The sequence below is a fragment of the Ptychodera flava genome, chromosome 12, assembly GCF_041260155.1.
Source record: "Ptychodera flava strain L36383 chromosome 12, AS_Pfla_20210202, whole genome shotgun sequence".
NCBI lineage: Eukaryota > Metazoa > Hemichordata > Enteropneusta > Ptychoderidae > Ptychodera > Ptychodera flava.
The window spans coordinates 13151565-13170328 of NC_091939.1; the positions used below are offsets into that span (position 1 = coordinate 13151565).

General features: G+C 36.3%; 1 protein-coding gene across 2 annotated transcripts in view; it reads right to left on the reverse strand.

Annotated features, from left to right (window-relative positions):
- Nucleotides 1-2198: 2198 nt before the first annotated feature.
- Nucleotides 2199-18764, reverse strand: part of LOC139145053 (lysosomal alpha-mannosidase-like) — a 28904-nt gene continuing 12338 nt past the window's right edge. For both annotated transcript variants that reach the window (XM_070715983.1, XM_070715984.1), the window contains exons 9-23: nt 18209-18263; nt 17347-17386; nt 15265-15334; nt 14504-14626; nt 14163-14279; nt 13718-13853; nt 9596-9867; nt 8842-8960; nt 8141-8242; nt 6881-6968; nt 6432-6512; nt 5634-5861; nt 4697-4852; nt 3798-3921; nt 2199-3380 (exon numbers count right to left, since the gene is read on the reverse strand). In XM_070715983.1, the coding sequence (XP_070572084.1) occupies nt 3277-3380; nt 3798-3921; nt 4697-4852; nt 5634-5861; nt 6432-6512; nt 6881-6968; nt 8141-8242; nt 8842-8960; nt 9596-9867; nt 13718-13853; nt 14163-14279; nt 14504-14626; nt 15265-15334; nt 17347-17386; nt 18209-18263 (1815 nt within the window). In that variant the 3' untranslated portion in view covers nt 2199-3276. The remainder of the gene's footprint in view (nt 3381-3797; nt 3922-4696; nt 4853-5633; nt 5862-6431; nt 6513-6880; nt 6969-8140; nt 8243-8841; nt 8961-9595; nt 9868-13717; nt 13854-14162; nt 14280-14503; nt 14627-15264; nt 15335-17346; nt 17387-18208; nt 18264-18764) is intronic.

Here is an 18764-nt window from a genome sequence, read left to right on the forward strand (position 1 = left end):
GAAAAAGAACTTTCTGTTTGTTGTGACCTTTTTTGCTTGTTAGATTAGCATGAAAGTGGATTCTGCCTTACTATTTCTAAGTTCTCATCGGAGGATAAACCATCAATTGTTGTTTTTCTGGTTGTACTGTGCAGAAATCATTGTCATAACATCAACATAGGATTTTCCTGCACTGAACAGATGGAAACAACATTTATTGTTGATCTTTGGTACCCATACTGGTATATACCAATTCTGATCAAATTTGAGCGACACCGTATAATTGCGGTATTTTTAGCCTTTGTTATTGGTTTGTAAACATAGGATGGATTCAGTTTGTGTATTTCAATGATTTTACTTAGGAATAGCACGGACACACAATATTCCACAGATTCCATACGCCCATTGAAGAGATCATGCGATTGAGGTACAAACCAACCTACTTGTACATATACATACGGAAATGCACATATTTTTGTGTGCGCTTGTGCATATAGTTTTGTTCTGTGTCACCCCATAATCTTCTGAGTTGCAGGTTTAGCCTGTCAACCATTTTCATGACGCCTGTATAGTACACAAACATCACAGCATTTTTAGCTGGGAAGTGAATGTCATACTGTGTCTGTCTGTGATTTGGTTTTCTCAAAAACTGCAAATCTGGTTCAACATAAATTTGGTATACAGGTCAGGTTTCTTTACTTCTAGAAATCATTGTGCTGTCAACAGTTTATGCAAATTTCAACCGCAAACACTGCAGTGCTCGTACAGGGGCAGGAAGATAAAAACTAAGCTTTTAAAGGTTAACCCTTTGAGTGCCAACGTCAATTTTTGTCACCTTTGTAAAATGAACTCAAACAATTTATTCCACATTTTCTCAGAGATTATGATGAAAAACTGAAGCCAATATGATATCATGTCCATTCAGTCCAAATCTATTACAAAAATTACAGAAAAATAGACAAAAATTTATAAAATGTTGCACTGAAATTTTGGAGGGAAAAAATATGGCACTCAAAGGGTTAATCAAATAGGCTGTTATATGATCCTTCGGTAAAAAAGGATTACAAAACACAATCACAGCATTTGCTAGTAAGTATCAGGCTTTCAGAAAATAATACTTTAGATGGAACTCAGTTGTTTGCAGAGAATTCATTGTCTGAAAAGGGCCCACAATAGGGCCGTTCACAGTTTACGTCACTGTTCTCTTATTAATATGCAAAAATAAATATTTGTCCGCATTTTCAGATAACGCTTTTGAAAATTACGCATGCAAGAACGACGAAAATACATCTCAGTGGGTGACTGCTAGTGTAACAATGAATACTAAAAAACATATTAACGACTCTGAGTACTAGCTGCAAAAACGGCCATGTATGCAACATTGATAAAATTTGTCCGCATTTCAAGCTGCGTGTGCGATGTCGCGCGCGTACAGCTATATTTAGTAACAAACCTGTAACCGTGAACAGCGCTATACTTGTCCTGGAAACTTGAAAGGCTTGTCTAATGGCTTTGACATTGGGTTTGTAGCTTACGAGGGATGACATTGTTCAAGTTTGCGGAAATGACAATCAAAGTTCTTATTTTGGGTAAAGATGTCTTTTTTGCTCTGAAATCACTCATCCAATATCTGTAAAAATTAGATTTCATATTTATGTCAAAATACCAAATGTTGTACGTATGTTCGTAGGAGTGACTTCATTCAGATGTGTACGACTGATGAGAAAATTCACATATGCAAATTTTAAGGGGCAACTTTCTCATATTTTAGTCAGAACATTTTTTCCTGAAAAACTTTGCAAGTTTTTTCAAAGTCTGGCCAAAATAGCATTTCTTACGTAATAACTAGCCAGATCACTTTCAAAGTTGGTATCATCCTTCAAATGGCTCCAGTCGGAGATTTTCAAATAATGAAAAAAAATTGCACCTGTAAACTTTTGGGACAAACCTATTGTTGTTTGGCAAGGTTGTCTTTGGTTGTGCCATTTCTCCTTTGGACGAATCTATGAATTTGTACAACAGGTGTATAATATTAAAATCAATGACACTCTTTGATGCATTGTAGGCTATCCCTTACTATACAGAGGAACAAAATGTGCTGTTTGATAAATTTCATTACTCTCATGAAAGAAACTCACTATTAATGTTTTATACCATGATATCTCATTCAATAACTGTAGGTTTCCTCTTCTCACTACATCAACGAATACTTTATCAAATCACAATTAAAAATAGTCTTTATTGCCATTTCTAAAATGTTTCAACTGATCCAATATTCACAAAGAGTTCAAATCACAACCCTGCATATTTAAGACTGAGAAGGAAATATTTGTTTAAAGCTAAAGACACTTACAGGTCACAATGTATCAAATTCTTGCTAATCATTCAGAATATCATTTCATTCTCTCACCACAGCGTACTCAAAATATCCAGGTTTTAATAAATTTTTTTCAGACAAAGCATTTCATATAAAATTCATATATATACAGTGTTTTCCTACTTCATAAACTTATACATCTGTAATATTCCTTGACATGAACATTTGCACATCAATTTCATTTTGCAAGACTGCCATCAAGTGGCAGTGATATCCAATAAGTTCAAAGGTTATACGAGTCAAGAATAATTTCTTTACCCTGAGATGTCTTTGCACATCAATTTATTTTGCACTGTGATCCAATGTGGCTGCCTACTCGTCCTTTTCATTAAGTATCTACAAGTCTGAAACTATTATTCAGATATGTCTGCTGTATATATGGGATAGTCTTTGACCATCTAATTACTTCACTATTCACTGAAAAGTGTCTAAATATGCAGAACTGGCATGTTGTGGTTGGAAATTTCAAAAAGACATATGAACTTTTTGTTCCTAGTAGAGAGCATAAACAGCCCAAAAAATATTTTTAATATAATAATTTCTTTGTTTGTGTCTCAAAGAAGTATTATAAACCCCGGGTTTGGAAATTTCTGTAACAATGACAAGTTGACCAATAAGAAAAGTCTTTCACAATCTTCATTGATCACTATGGCTACATATGTATCTACAATACCAGTATCAAGTATTTCTTTAGATTTGCTGGCAAAATTAAACTTGGTAGTAATTGATATAAAAATGCACTACTACTGTATTACAATAAACTTTACTACAATGTATGTATGAGTAAAAATGATGTTTTTCAGAACGTTTGCACATTATACAATTTCCTGAGTATGCCATTACTATGCATTGAACAACATTTATATATAAAACATTGCGGCATTTGATGAAAAGCATGACTGAATGAAAAGTGGCAAATTTTATGGCTTCCTTGGTTTCACTGACAGAAGAAAAGTTTGAATGTCCATTGGGCCAAGTGTGACATCAGCCTGCTTTCCATAGCTGGTAGTCTTATATCTAAGATCTACAATGGAATAAAACAAAATTAAAAAATTGTTACAAAAAAAGGTTGTGTAAATTAAACACGTGTAAAAATCTACCAAAATTTATATTTTGAGAATGTAATTAATTGCCAAAATGGTGTACCGGTTGTCTTGCGCGAATCATCACAATTGTATATGACTGTAGAATTTTGATCTTTTTGCCTTTATGTCGTCCCGTAGCTGAAATTTCCAGATATACAGCATATGAAATATTTCTCTTATTATGAGTTCTAAAACATCCTGCACAGATAGGTGCACAGTGTATATTTACCAACTGATGAAACTCATTTTCACTGTTCAATCTGACTAGCTCTGGCTGTTCCTTTTCCTATTAAAAAAAACATCAAGTAGTAACCAATGTCATTTATATTGTGACCTGTTTTGTGACTATGTCTTACCTTCTTTAAATTGCCCTTCTGTCTTGGTGTTCCACTGCAAACGTGTGGACTGACTTATGGGCAAGTTGCCATCCAGGGTCATTTCTTGTACATCACTGATTTCAAACACTGATGCCAACAGTTTCTATGAAAATGAGAGTGACATTGCTCTATGAAAAGTTCCAAATCAATTGCTGTATTCATTCTATAAATAAACGTAATATTTGTCGCGTAACCAGAATTTACAGGTACACATTCACATTTGATGTTTGAAATAACGTACGTCCAGCTTTGCAGTGATCACCATGCTCTGGTCTTTCCACTTCATATTGATATGAACAAATATGGGTGACTGAAAACATTTAATGAAATTACTAGACTGAAAGATCCATCGCTCAAGGGCACTCCCTATGCTCCTCCTTACGACCGTAGGGGGGCATAGAGAGCGCCCTCAAGCGACAGATCTTTCAGTCTAGAGAATTCGATGATCATCACAAATTTTCAAAGAACATTATGATGTAAATACAAGGTTTAATGATCGCACACTGACCCTGCCTTCAAAGGATACTACAGAAACTAATATTCCCCCAAACCTGTTTGTATCAGGTTTAAAGTTATACAGTCACCTGTTATCCAAATATGCCCATATATGGTCAAAAGGGTGTTCCTTGATATTCAAAATCCCCATGTGAGGGCGCTGTTTTTAAAAAGTGGCCACCCGCTTAAAATCTGTGATTGGTTAGATTTTCTCTTTCCATGGTAACTGTGGCAAAATTGGAACAGGTGACAGTATACCTTTAAGTCTTGCCATCATAATGGAAACAGTATAAGATTGTGAGTTCAGATGAAATTTCCTTGAATTTTAACATCAACTGTAGTGAGTTCTATGTAACTTCATAGAAGACAGCAAATCTAATTACCTTTAAAGACACTTTGATGGCCTTGGATAATGTCTGGTCCTCATTCACCTCAAAGGGGTGTTCTAGTCGCAGTAAAACATTGTTTTTGTCTTGTCCCCATTGCTCTAGAGTCAGCAGGTGACCATTAATGGGTAAACTTGTGTTCAGGTATGAGTACTGTTGCACAGACAAGAATGAAAATCAGCTAAGCACCATCAAAGGTCATACTTTCTTTTAATGGTCACAGTTTGCAATCAACCACACTGAATTTCAGATAGAACATGCTCAGGGAGTCAATTTTCACAAAAACTTTTCTGGTCTATCCTTGTTGAGGGGCACTCAGTTTTGAGATGCATACTGCCTTGATTTGAAGTACACTATTTCCATGAACATGCAAATTAAACTATCCCCTATTTTCCTGACTATCATTGGTTGTTTCAAACTTTAATTTCTCATACTATACTAATTTGATTTTCCACAAAATTCCACTTGGTGAAAAAAAGATCTAGTCATAGTAACAGATGTATTTTTTCCCATGTGATTAGGTTATTATACTGAAGCAGTGAGATTGGAACAGTTGGGAAATGTCAAATTAACTAAACATCCTATTACTTCAATCTGCTGTACCTGTGATACAGAACAAAGTAATATATACAAGCAATCGGCTGTATTCAGTTGGAGTTTAATCAGATAGATTTAACAAATCAGAATAAATCAACTGAAATTAAAATTCGATGAAATCAGATGATTTTAATCTAGTCAGACTGAACCAACTGAAAGCAGATTGTGGACACCAATATAGAGACAGTAATACCTCTAGTTAAACAATCACACAATTAAAACATCTTTTCAGTAGGAGATCGGCGCCGTACAATAAAAACAAATGGTGGACAAAACGTTTTATACCCTGATTAAAAGGTTATTCGAGGGGCAAAATTTGCAATTTTACTCGACTTACTTTTGTGTAATATTTTGATCTCCAGTCTGGAACCAGGTGTGAAAATAACAAGGTTGGTTTTGCAAAGACCTGAAGTCCCAGAGGTCGATGAACTTTGGCTGACTTGCCAGGTTTTTCAAGGATGACGTAATGTTTTCCTCTGACAATCAAACCATCGCCATACTGCCCTGTTTCATTCAAAGCTTCATTTAAACCGCCCCCTGAATTGTGAAGCAGTCTTCTATGAATCTACAGGGCAAATATATCAGCAATATCTTAGATTCTAAACCCCTGTACTGGTAAAATGCTGTGTATGTACCGACATACACCGCACACATAACACAATACTTGTCAAATTCACTTGAAAGAATCGTCCAAAAGTGACCCAACATTTTGTCATGTGATATCAAGTTACCACCACTTTTGGTTCAAGATGGCACTATTTTAAATATCATTTTTCTATTTGTTTCTTGGACCTGGTAATTTTAGTTACTTTAAATGGTAATGATTCTTGGACCTGTATTATTGTCAAATCATACAATATTACAAGCAAAAATATAGGTCACTATACTGTTTGGTTTGAATACTTAATATGTAGACCATAATCTGTATATGTTTGGGGGACACACACACACACACACACCCACAATACCTACACAAATCAAGCTGACATACATCAGCATAAACTCACACTAACACCTTGCTGAGCTAACTATAACTGCCAGTGCCAGGTTCTGGGACTTACAAAATTGTGACAAGGGTCAACAATAATGAACTGAAGTGAAATGTACTTTTTGAAACATCAATTTCAACTCTCACCATCAATTCTAAAGCTCCATCAACAAGACTGCTGCCACCCTGTGATCTGTCTGTCAAAACAGTCAGCTGTGCCTCATCATCCTGAAAAAAGATATGAAGTGATATATCCCATAATACGGACACTTGTCATTGAGTTCAAAAACTACACACAGCCGCGTAGCTATGAACTATCACAGCTGATGCCACACAAGATCACAAATGTAGGAAGACTGCACTGAGCTGGAGGACACTTAATTTCTACCTCATTGATATTCATCATTGTCAGTTGTACAGAAAAGTTCAAAATTTGTCCCAGTTTTCCTCATACAATTCAATGAAGCCTTCATGCTGCATTTTTTTTCAGCTGGGTCAAAGTTTATGTTACCAAAATGGTAACTGTGGTTTTGATGATGTCATCATTATCAGAAAACTGTACTCTTTTTCCATACAATACGTAAAGAAACATCTACCTTGATGTAAATTCTGGAATTCACAGGGAAGTAGTTTGCAGCTACAAGATTAATCATTGGCAACGGATATGTGTCTCTATGGTTACGTCTGCAAGGTGATATGAGGAGATTTTTGTGACATATTCAATGAAATTATGAGATTGAAAATTGGACTTTGGTATTGGAAAAAAAACATGTCTCCCTTTTGAGTTACATGATTGGCTTTATTGGCACCTGGCCAATGAGAGGATACAACACTTCATTAACCCTTTGAGCGCCAAAGTCAATTTTTTTTCACCTTTACAAAATATACCCCAGTCAATTTTTTCAGATTGTTGACAAAATTTTGTTTAAAAATTTTAGCCAATGAAATGTGATATCCATTTGGTCCAAAATCATCAAAAGAATTAAAGAGAACTTTTTAAAAATTGGTAAAATGTTGCACTAAAATTTTGGTGGGAAAAAATTACAGCACTCAAAGGGTTAATGTCTAAGATGAACAATATTTTTATTGCATTCAAACTCAAAGCTATTGCATGATCTTAACGACACAATACACCTGTGTACCTCAAAGTCTGATAGGATCAATATATGAGCTACAGCTAGCCTTGCTATGAATTTTGAGCACTATCTCTTCACATGGCGTGAGTTGCAATTGCAAGCACATACATATACATACATACATACATACATACATACATACATACATACATACATACATACATACATACATACATACATACATACATACATACATACATACATACATACATACATACACTTGTAAAAATTGCACAAAGGCACATGCATTCAAAACGATAATATTATCGCTCAACTGGGGTTAAAAGTAACATATGATTGGTCAGGTCACAGTCCCTCCACAAAGGAGGGACTGTGGTCAGATGTCTAAACTAAAGGGAATGATATGTCATGACACTCTGCAGGTAACGCTGCACTTTATAATCTGCATCAGCTGGTGATTGAATTTTGACAGTATATGAGTATCAACAACTGCTTTGGATAGTTATAACATGATATAGAATAAAAGACCTTGATGTCAAACCAGAACCTAAACTATAAAATTCTAACAACTATTGTGTGCATATCATCTGACTCTACTGAATATATCAACATATATCTCCCTCTGCTGAGAAAAGTTGAATCCGTTGCGAAATGCAACTTTCTAGCTGCAGATGGAATCTTTCAGAACACTGTCTTTTGCATCGATGATCAGAATCAACAACACTGTAAACATCTCTAGAAGAATCACATATTTCATACCTCCTTTGAATCATTTGTCTGCCATTAGCATCAGTGTAGAACAGCTTGTCACTTTTCAATGGCGTCTCAAATCGAGTGATAATTTCCATGCCAAGTCCACTTCTACAGAAAGAAAGTGAAAACACCGGTTGAGATGCTCCATCTTTACAAATAAATACTTATAAAAATAAATAAGAACGGCACAAATATTTCATATTAACTCAATGGTAAACTACTATCTGAAAACTGGACTTCAATGGTGTTATTCTACACTCATTAATACTTCACTTCACTTCAATTTAAATATCTGTAGATGCATTCCTGTCGGTTTAAAATGACATTTTGTGCATGCAATAAGAGAGACAATTGAGCTGACAACTGTTTATAAACAGCCGCAAAGATTGAAACATCAGTACCATCTTCCACAAGATTTGTTTGGATTGAGGAAAATTTGCGCACACTAATAGCCAGGGTCAATGTCACAATGATAGCTAAGCTCTCTCATCTAGGTCTTTCAATACCAGACTTCCTGTTAACAATTTTTATTATCAAGGGTTGATGCAGCCTTCAATTAAGAAAAAACCTATATAATGGCAGAAATTGACAAAAACATAGCAGGAAAAGCATCTCTCTCTATCGTTGGATGGCACCACCATTGATAGAACTTATAAATTGTCTCTAGGAACTTGGAACACTCAAATAATGGAATTCAAAGGACATACTTATCTGGTACTGGACCGACAGTCCATTCAAACTCTGCATGTTTTTGATCTTTGTGAAGTCGTATTACTTGACTGAGCCACGGCGTGAACTGCTGGTGAACTTCCTCGACTATGTTCCCCTGCAAAGTTACCATATGGACAATTGTTGACTGAAGAGCCAGAAGGTATTGTTTTCTTGACTTTACCTTAGTGAGTAACTGCCCCTGGCTTGTCCTCAACGATGCACAGAAAATGTCCAGGCATATCTAAACATACAGCTGGCATCTTTCAGCTTGCCAGTGAGTGGGACAATTATTTTGTTAACTTCCTTGCATGAAAATCCAATGATTAAAGGTATACAGTCACCTGTAATCTAAATATGCCCATATATGGTCAAAGGGGCATTCCTTGGTATTCAAAATCCCCATGTGAGGGCGCTGTTTAAAAAGCAGCCACCCGCTTAAAATCTGTGATTGGTTAGATTTTCTCTTTCCATGGTAACTGTGGCAAAATTGGAACAGGTGACAGTATATATGCATAGGACAGTAACAATTTTATAGGATGATATTATCATCATTGCCAATGTTTATCACACACTGTGTCGAGAATAGACATATGTTATGTGCTGTTTTAATTCAATACCTACCAGTATGATGATAAACTCTACATATTAAAAATTGATGGAAAAACTGCAAATTACCACTTTTAATAATGCAGAGAGAGAGAGAGAGAGAGAGAGAGAGAGAGAGAGAGAGAGAGCAAGCCTGAGACTCACTTGTATGTAGGTTAAGTTGACATTTTTATTGAGGAGTGGGATGGCTTTGACACCAAGTGGCCGAAACTGGTAAGGATTTGATCCTTCGCTGCTGTTGTACCAGTAGAAGGATTGCTGAACTTCCAGCGTCAAGTTGTCGGGAATATTGGTCATGGATTTCAACAAGCCCGTGCCTCCGTCAAACAATAACATCAAGTTATCATTCTTAATGGTGACATCATTTGAGTTTTCAGCTTTGTGAATGGCTGGTACACTCCCATCACCCTTGCTTCCTGTGAATGAAAAAAAATAAAATTAGTTTCTAATCAAGATTTACTGTGAAAATGACAACATACCAGATCCTGTCTTGCAATTTTTTTATCTTTTTTGTTTCCATTGAACAGTCTTAGGCCAAAGACATAAAACTGTGCTGTTCCGATAACCTGGCCTACGCTAATTTTTGCCTGTCAACCCTAAACTTTTTTAGAGCTATGTAAACACGGAAGTAAAAAAAAAGAAAGAAAAAACCCGTAAAATCACATGTTCGTTACCTGGCATTTGATTTTTTGTTTGAACGAGGATGTCTTTTATGTTTTTATTCCTTTTATATGTATGATACATTTTTCTGGAAATGTTGTGTTCAGTGTTTGATCACACTGAACCCCTGAAAAATGCATATTTAAAAATAAAAATATTTAGGAAAAAAAAATCCTTGCCGACCTACCCATCCTATTTTTGAAAACCATGTTATCGGAACAGCACAATTTATATTTTTTGGCCTTATATCATTGAAAACTGAAAGAGAGTTTATTCCTGGTATGTTTTCAATTGTATGTGCCACGATGAATGATCTTATATATAGGGTGTGCAGTATCAAACAACTGATTTGAATAATTACAGTACGGTGAATGATCTGATAGGGTGTTCAGTATCAAACAACTGATTTGAACAATTACAGTACGGTGAATGATCTTATAGGGTGTGCAGTATCAAACAACTGATTTGAATAATTACAGTACGGTGAATGATCTTATAGGGTGTGCAGTATCAAACAATGGATTTGAATAATTACAGTACGGTGAATGATCTGATAGGGTGTGCAGTATCAAACAATGGATTTGAATAATTACAGTATGGTGAATGATCTTATAGGGTGTGCAGTATCAAACAATGGATTTGAATAATTACAGTACGGTGAATGATCTTATAGGGTGTGCAGTATCAAACAATGGATTTGAATAATTACAGTATGGTGAATGATCTTATAGGGTGTGCAGTATCAAACAATGGATTTGAATAATTACAGTATGGTGAATGATCTGATAGGGTGTGCAGTATCAAACAATGGATTTGAACAATTACAGTACGGTGAATGATCTTATAGGGTGTGCAGTATCAAACAATGGATTTGAACAATTACAGTACGGTGAATGATCTTATAGGGTGTGCAGTATCAAACAATGGATTTGAACAATTACAGTACGGTGAATGATCTTATAGGGTGTGCAGTATCAAACAATGGATTTGAATAATTACAGTATGGTGAATGATCTGATAGGGTGTGCAGTATCAAACAATGGATTTGAATAATTACAGTACGGTGAATGATCTGATAGGGTGTGCAGTATCAAACAATGGATTTGAACAATTACAGTACGGTGAATGATCTGATAGGGTGTGCAGTATCAAACAATGGATTTGAACAATTACAGTACGGTGAATGATCTTATAGGGTGTGCAGTATCAAACAATGGATTTGAACAATTACAGTACGGTGAATGATCTTATAGGGTGTGCAGTATCAAACAATGGATTTGAATAATTACAGTACGGTGAATGATCTTATAGGGTGTGCAGTATCAAACAACTGATTTGAATAATTACAGTACGGTGAATGATCTTATAGGGTGTGCAGTATCAAACAATGGATTTGAATAATTACAGTACGGTGAATTATCTTATAGGGTGTGCAGTATCAAACAACTGATTTGAATAATTACAGTACGGTGAATGATCTTATAGGGTGTGCAGTATCAAACAATGGATTTGAATAATTACAGTACGGTGAATGATCTGATAGGGTGTGCAGTATCAAACAATGGATTTGAATAATTACAGTATGGTGAATGATCTGATAGGGTGTTCAGTATCAAACAACTGATTTGAACAATTACAGTACGGTGAATGATCTGATAGGGTGTGCAGTATCAAACAACTGATTTGAATAATTACAGTACGGTGAATGATCTTATAGGGTGTGCAGTATCAAACAACTGATTTGAATAATTACAGTACGGTGAATGATCTTATAGGGTGTGCAGTATCAAACAATGGATTTGAACAATTACAGTACGGTGAATGATCTGATAGGGTGTGCAGTATCAAACAATGGATTTGAACAATTACAGTACGGTGAATGATCTGATAGGGTGTGCAGTATCAAACAACTGATTTGAATAATTACAGTACGGTGAATGATCTTATAGGGTGTGCAGTATCAAACAATGGATTTGAATAATTACAGTACGGTGAATGATCTTATAGGGTGTGCAGTATCAAACAATGGATTTGAATAATTACAGTACGGTGAATGATCTTATAGGGTGTGCAGTATCAAACAATGGATTTGAATAATTACAGTACAGTGAATGATCTGATAGGGTGTGCAGTATCAAACAATGGATTTGAATAATTACAGTATGGTGAATGATCTGATAGGGTGTTCAGTATCAAACAACGGAGTTGAATAATTACAGTATGGTGAATGATCTGATAGGGTGTGCAGTATCAAACAAGGGAGTTGAACAGCTTGAGATGTATATTTGCTATCACATATATGTGAGAGGTTAAATATTATGAGGTTATTACGAAAATACCGCAAAGGATGCACGAGGACATTAGCGCAGCGTATCGCCCGACGCGAAGCGGAGGGCGATGCGAGGCGCCAATGTCCGAGTGCATCCTTTGCGGTATTTTCGTAATAACCTTATTATTATACATCTTACATTCCTGATCGGGGCATCAAAATGTCGGAGTAGTGACCGTTTTCGTGCAATGTCAACAATTTTTCTTCAGATTTTATCACGCCAGTGTGGAACGCTACAACGGACGCGCTTCTGCAAGTTTTGGAGTGTGTGCACTACACATGTACGTACGTACAGAGCGCACGTGAGACTTGTTCTGGCACTCGTCCAAGGGGTCCCTTGAAACCGTTCTACAGTGAACGCGCAAATACAGCCGCAGGGAACGGGGCGCCTTGAAACCGTGCCGTACGGAACGGGCGCGAGTTCCGTACGGCTTTTTTAGCGCACGCTAAATTCTATTGTTCGCGATGGTAGATGTATAATAATCAGCATTTATTCATAGCAATTGTAAGTGGAGCTTGAATTTTGAAATATTTCTGAATAACTTTTGAGTGTTAAAAAGCTGCCTATTTTATATTACAGACCCTCATTTCTTTCTCATCTATATTGTTCAGGCAGATGGGCCACGGCCCTGCTTTGGTAATTAACATTTAAAAAACTTCATATGGTGTCAAAAATGAATTTCATTTAAATGAAAATAATACATTTGTGAAAGAGACGCTACCATTTCCAACAAAAATGATGATTTCATTAATCCCGCTGAAAAAATCAATTCTTTGATGTTGGTACAAGTCTTGACAGTCTATCCAAATATTCAATGTCTTTGATCTTTGTAAAGCCACTACTTAGGAAAGCCAGTGTGGAAACCGTTGGTTGAACCATTTTGTTGAACAATCTTGGAAAAGTGTACTGCACATGATGTTTCAAAATGGTTGCATTTTGCAGCCAAGGGATTATGGCTATGCGATGTAGGTCCTCCACTCTGACTGGCAATGAACATTCCTGAACAAGCTGCTTTTAACCCTTTGAGTGTTGTATTTTTCCCATCAAAATTTTAGTGCAACATTTTACCAATTTTTATGAACTTTTCTGCAATTTTTTTGATAATTTTGGACCAAAGGAACACAACATTTCACTGGCCACAATTTTGTATCAAAATGTTGGCAAAAATCTGACAAAAATTGACTGAGGTATATTTTTATAACAGCGGCAAAAATTGACTTTGGCACTCAAAGGGTTAAGTGGGATGATATTTTGTGCCGTATATTTGTATACTCACTTTGTTTTGTTGTCTGTGCGGTGACTAGGTACGAACTGAAACCAACTGATGGTATCGTTATGGGGAAGATCAACTCATGTGTTGTACTGCCTTTATCACGACGTACTCGTTTCGTCTCGCTTGTAACTTCCATCACCTGAAATTGAAGACATAATGATTGACATACAGTGTCAACTTTAATAGTGACGATGACTGGAAATTGTATTTGGGTCCCAATGTTGATGGATTGCTGACCCAATAATAATTATACTGTTTGAGATTTCAGATGCCCATATAAGAAACAGCGACATGCCCGATTCTACTGAAAATTCCACACTAGCTATAAACTTTGCTCTGTTTCCAAGCAAAAATTTATCAAATGGGGAAAAAAGTGAATAATTTTACACCATTATAAAAGTAATGGTTGTATGTAAGTTGAAAATTTGCAACTCAGAATCCATCCTACCTGGTACTGGATATTTTTGTTGCCTGGTCCCATCACAGTAAACTGGGTACCATTCACCGGAATTCTCACGTAGTCTCTGACTTCACAAGCTAATGTATTGTACGCAGTCACTGAAAACTAGAAACGGTGCGAGGCTTTAGAATTACTTGGAGTGAAATACGTACAATAGCACAGAGCATGAAAGGAAAGAAAGAGAACTTGTCGTTGGAAATCTAAGAATGGAAAAGTTAAGATAAAACAGCCCACAGAACAAGCATCTATTTTCTTCTGTCTGTCCACAAATATGGTCTAACTTGGACGATGATGAAATTTGATCTGGTTGAGTATGTGGTGTTACTCACTGCATCTGTGGATTGTGTGGTGGCGCATACACTTATGTTCAAGTAGTTACAGAATTCAAGTTTTGGGGCTGGTGCTGTTTTTGTCTTCAACATTAACTTGGAGATCACGTCTGACAGGGATATCTGAGGAGGGAAAAGAATTTTATTTATATTATGATTTTGGTATGTATTCTTGCACATATTTGTCGGTCCATTCTTTTGCAATGTATACGTATTATTAAATTGTTTATCTTCTTCTTTTCAGTTGCTGTATATGTACACAGCAAGTGTACTTGCCAAGTACATTTGCAAATTAAAATCCTCTTACAACACCAACATACAGAAAGAAATTTTAACAAAATTGGCCGAAGAAATATGGCTCTCTGTATATCAAAGGGAGATGAGCTTATATGCAAATTAAATATAGGAAACAGGGGGTACAAACACAGCTTTCCAATTACTTAACTGCCATCCAGAATACCAATACCTCAAAGATTTTGACCTTGCTGACCTTCATCACTGACCTTTGCCTGACCTTTCACCTTTTGGCTAATGTAAGGCAGTTAATTGAAAACTGAATTTGCATCCTAAATTTCTGTGACCAGTGATATATCATGAATATGCATATAATCATGTTCCGTCATTCAGTCAATAGTTCATACAACACAGATACTGATTCACATTTTGGAATGTGCTGCTGGTATATTGCAGATATTTAGTATTGCACTCAATACACACACACACTGCATTCAGACAAGTCAAGTGAACCTTGAACTTCTCACCTGACACTGTTGAATACCCATAGCAAGTCTCTTGGCATAGTCATCTGCAACATGTTGCTTTTCTGTACCACTGGATTAAAACGAAAAACGCACTTTATTAACCATGATATTGTACATAAAAGGACAATAGCCGTAATTTTTGATAATATTTGCATTTATAGTGTTCCAGAAAACCATATTTCATATTTCCCTCTAAAGTTGAAATACATGTACAAATTTAAGCACTAGCCTCACCAACACAATGATTTACAGACAACAAGTCATCGTTGATGACACAGTCCCCACTTGTTAATCGGTACTTTGATTACAGGTCCTCAAAGAGGATAGAGTCCTCTTCATTAGGTCTGTGATAAAAATACTTTTGAATGAATTTGCTTGACACATGTCTGAGTTATGGTTCAGGACATGAAAAAAATCGTAACAAAATGGTCGCACAGCGGCCATATTGGATCGCATCACAAAACAAATTGATGTGCATTGCTATGACATTGGTCGATGTCCTTGTACCAACTTTGAATAAAATTGGTCAAAACATGCGGATATGCCTGAGAAATGGCTCTGTACATGAAAAAATCGTAATAAAATGGCCGCCTGGCGGCCATATTGGATCGTATCACAAAACAGATTGACGTGCATATGTATGACATAGGTCAATGTCCTTGTACCAACTTTGAATAAAATCGGTTGAGATATGCCTGAGTTATGGCTCTGTACATGAAAAATCGTAATAAAATGGCCGCCTGGCCGCCATATTGGATCGTATCACAAAACAAATTGCCGTGCGCAGCTATGACATTTGTCAATAAGCTTGTACCAACTTTGAATAAAATCGGTTGAAACGTGCCTGAGTTATGGCTTTGTACATGAAAAATCGTAATAAAATGGCCGCCTGGCGGCCATATTGGATCGTATCACAAAACAAATTGACATGCATATCTATGACATTGGTCAATGTCCTTGTACCAACTCTGAATAAAATCGGTCGAAACATGCCTGAGTAATGGCTCTGTACATGAAAAAATCGTAATAAAATGGCCGCCTGGCAGCCATATTGGATCGTATCACAAAATAAATTGATGTGCATATCTATGACATTGGTCAATGTCCTTGTACCAACTCTGAATAAAATCGGTCGAAACATGCCTGAGTAATGGCTCTGTACATGAAAAAATCGTAATAAAATGGCCGCCTGGTGGCCATATTGGATCGTATCACAAAACAAATTGACTACATCTGTATGACATTGGTCAATGTCCTTGTACCAACTTTGAATAAAATCGGTTGGAACAGGCCTGAGTTATGGCTCTGTACATGAAAAAATCGTAATAAAATGGCCGCCTGGCGGCCATATTGGATCGTATCACAAAACAAATTGACGTGCATCTGTATGCCATATGAAGTAATCCTTGTATCAAGTTTGAATGAAATCGCTCCAGGCATCTCAGAGATATCTGCGTGAACGGACGGACGGACGGACGCACGCACGCACGCACGCACGCACGCACGGACATGACCAAACCTATAAGTCCCCCCGGACGGTGTCCGTGGGGACTAAAAAGCAACTTGATGATAAATTAATTCTAGTCTAGATTCAAATCCAGTTCTCAGCAATTTTTTTAAGATTACATAGCAGATGCAAAAAAGGTGTGTAACCAAGTGAAACACTTGCAATTCACAACAATTTTGGAAGTTGAACAAGAAAAAGTGTTACACGTAGAAGAAAATAATGGGAAAGTAGAACTGTAGGTAATAGGTTACAGTCTAAAGAGCCAAGTTCAAGGACTCATCATCTTCTCTTTTACAAGTCAAACTTTTTACTGTACTGTTTTTTTGTGTGGAGAAAGAGTACTGCTATGTTATATATTTCATTTCTATTTATTTTTTATATTTTGTATGATACTTTGTTCAGATACAATATTACAATGCTACAATATTGACATGCTCCCTTCTACCGGGGGGGGGGGGGGGGGGGTATATAATTCAATGCTGTCACATTGGAGTATATTTTTGTTACATATTAAATGAACTTGAGCAAGCAGGAAGCAGAATTGGAAACATAACAGTATATACATTTGTACTTACGTGATTGCATCATGGTGTTGAACTATACTGACTGCATCCTCTGTAATGATAGAGTAAACAAGTTTTTTAATGTCGACAGACATACAGACATACATACAGACAACAGAAACTTTTTCTAGCCTATACAATTACCTCCTTTGCCAAATATACGTATGGCATATGGGAGCTAAAAATTTGGTACAGATTATACAACAATATGATGGCTAGATCTTAATGGAATTTTGGGGCATACTATTAGCAAATTATTAAGTTATTCGTGTTCAACATTTGCTGCTCATATGTAATTATTCAGTGTCATACAATATGGTTATTTTCATGGGAACATGCTGAATACTGGGGCGAAAAAGCAGATGTAATATTTTTCAAAGTTAGTTCCACTTCAGTAGACTGTTTTCTAGTGGATGCACGATGTCTCTTACTTCAGTGGACTGTTTTCTAGTTGATGCAAGATATTTAGATGGTTGCAAAAATGAAGGCAGATTTGAGGGATGTATCAGTACACTCTGACTACAATTTACAGTGATTATTGCATGGTCTGCCTGGCAACACTGTAGATGATGCAATTGATATTCATCCTGCGTCATGAAATTAATGTCTTGTTGATAGCCACGTGAAATCGCTTGATGGCTCAGAGCATGCACTGTGCTGTCAATCAATGCACATAGTGCAGAATTTGCCTGTATTGGACCATGAAAGTGCTAGGCCATCGACCAGTCTCTGAGAGGGAAAGATCTCTTTACTGAACCTTGTACATTCAAATCCCCGACAGGTGTTAAAATCATGCTCAAAACTGATAATTTTATACAGAGTTTATCATATCATACAAAGTAATATATCCACGCATTTACAGATGCTTACATACTCAAGAATGCAGAATTCACATCCACACCAGATAGGGCTCCCAGTTGTTTACATGTCTGTAGAAGAGGTGATAGAGAAGACATTAAGAATCGATTAATTGAAGAATGTCCGGTGAGGTCGACTGAAGGAGACTGGGCAACAATGGACAATTTTAAAAATTAACGTAATAGTCCAGTCAATCTACGCCAAAAAAGGGGTCAACCTAGGACTAATTGCAACAGAAATTATTTCTTCACCATGCATTTTGGAAAGGTCCTAGAAATAACATACTAAAAGTATAATAAAATCTAAGGGGTGCAACAGTGCCTAATTTGCATAAATGTAAAGGGGGCTCATGGGTATAAAATTGTCGCTTATAGATGGTTTCTACTTAAAATATGTGGCTAAACATGATTTTGATACAGGCTTTTTGGCTTATTTGCCTCCTTTTTGGTCTAGGCAATGTTGTTGAAAATATTTTGTCGTCATAGAAATATTCCTCATTTGCATAAATCCAATATGGCCGCCATAACACTTCACCTTTCTTAGTTTTTTCTCAAATTAATAACTATTTTTAA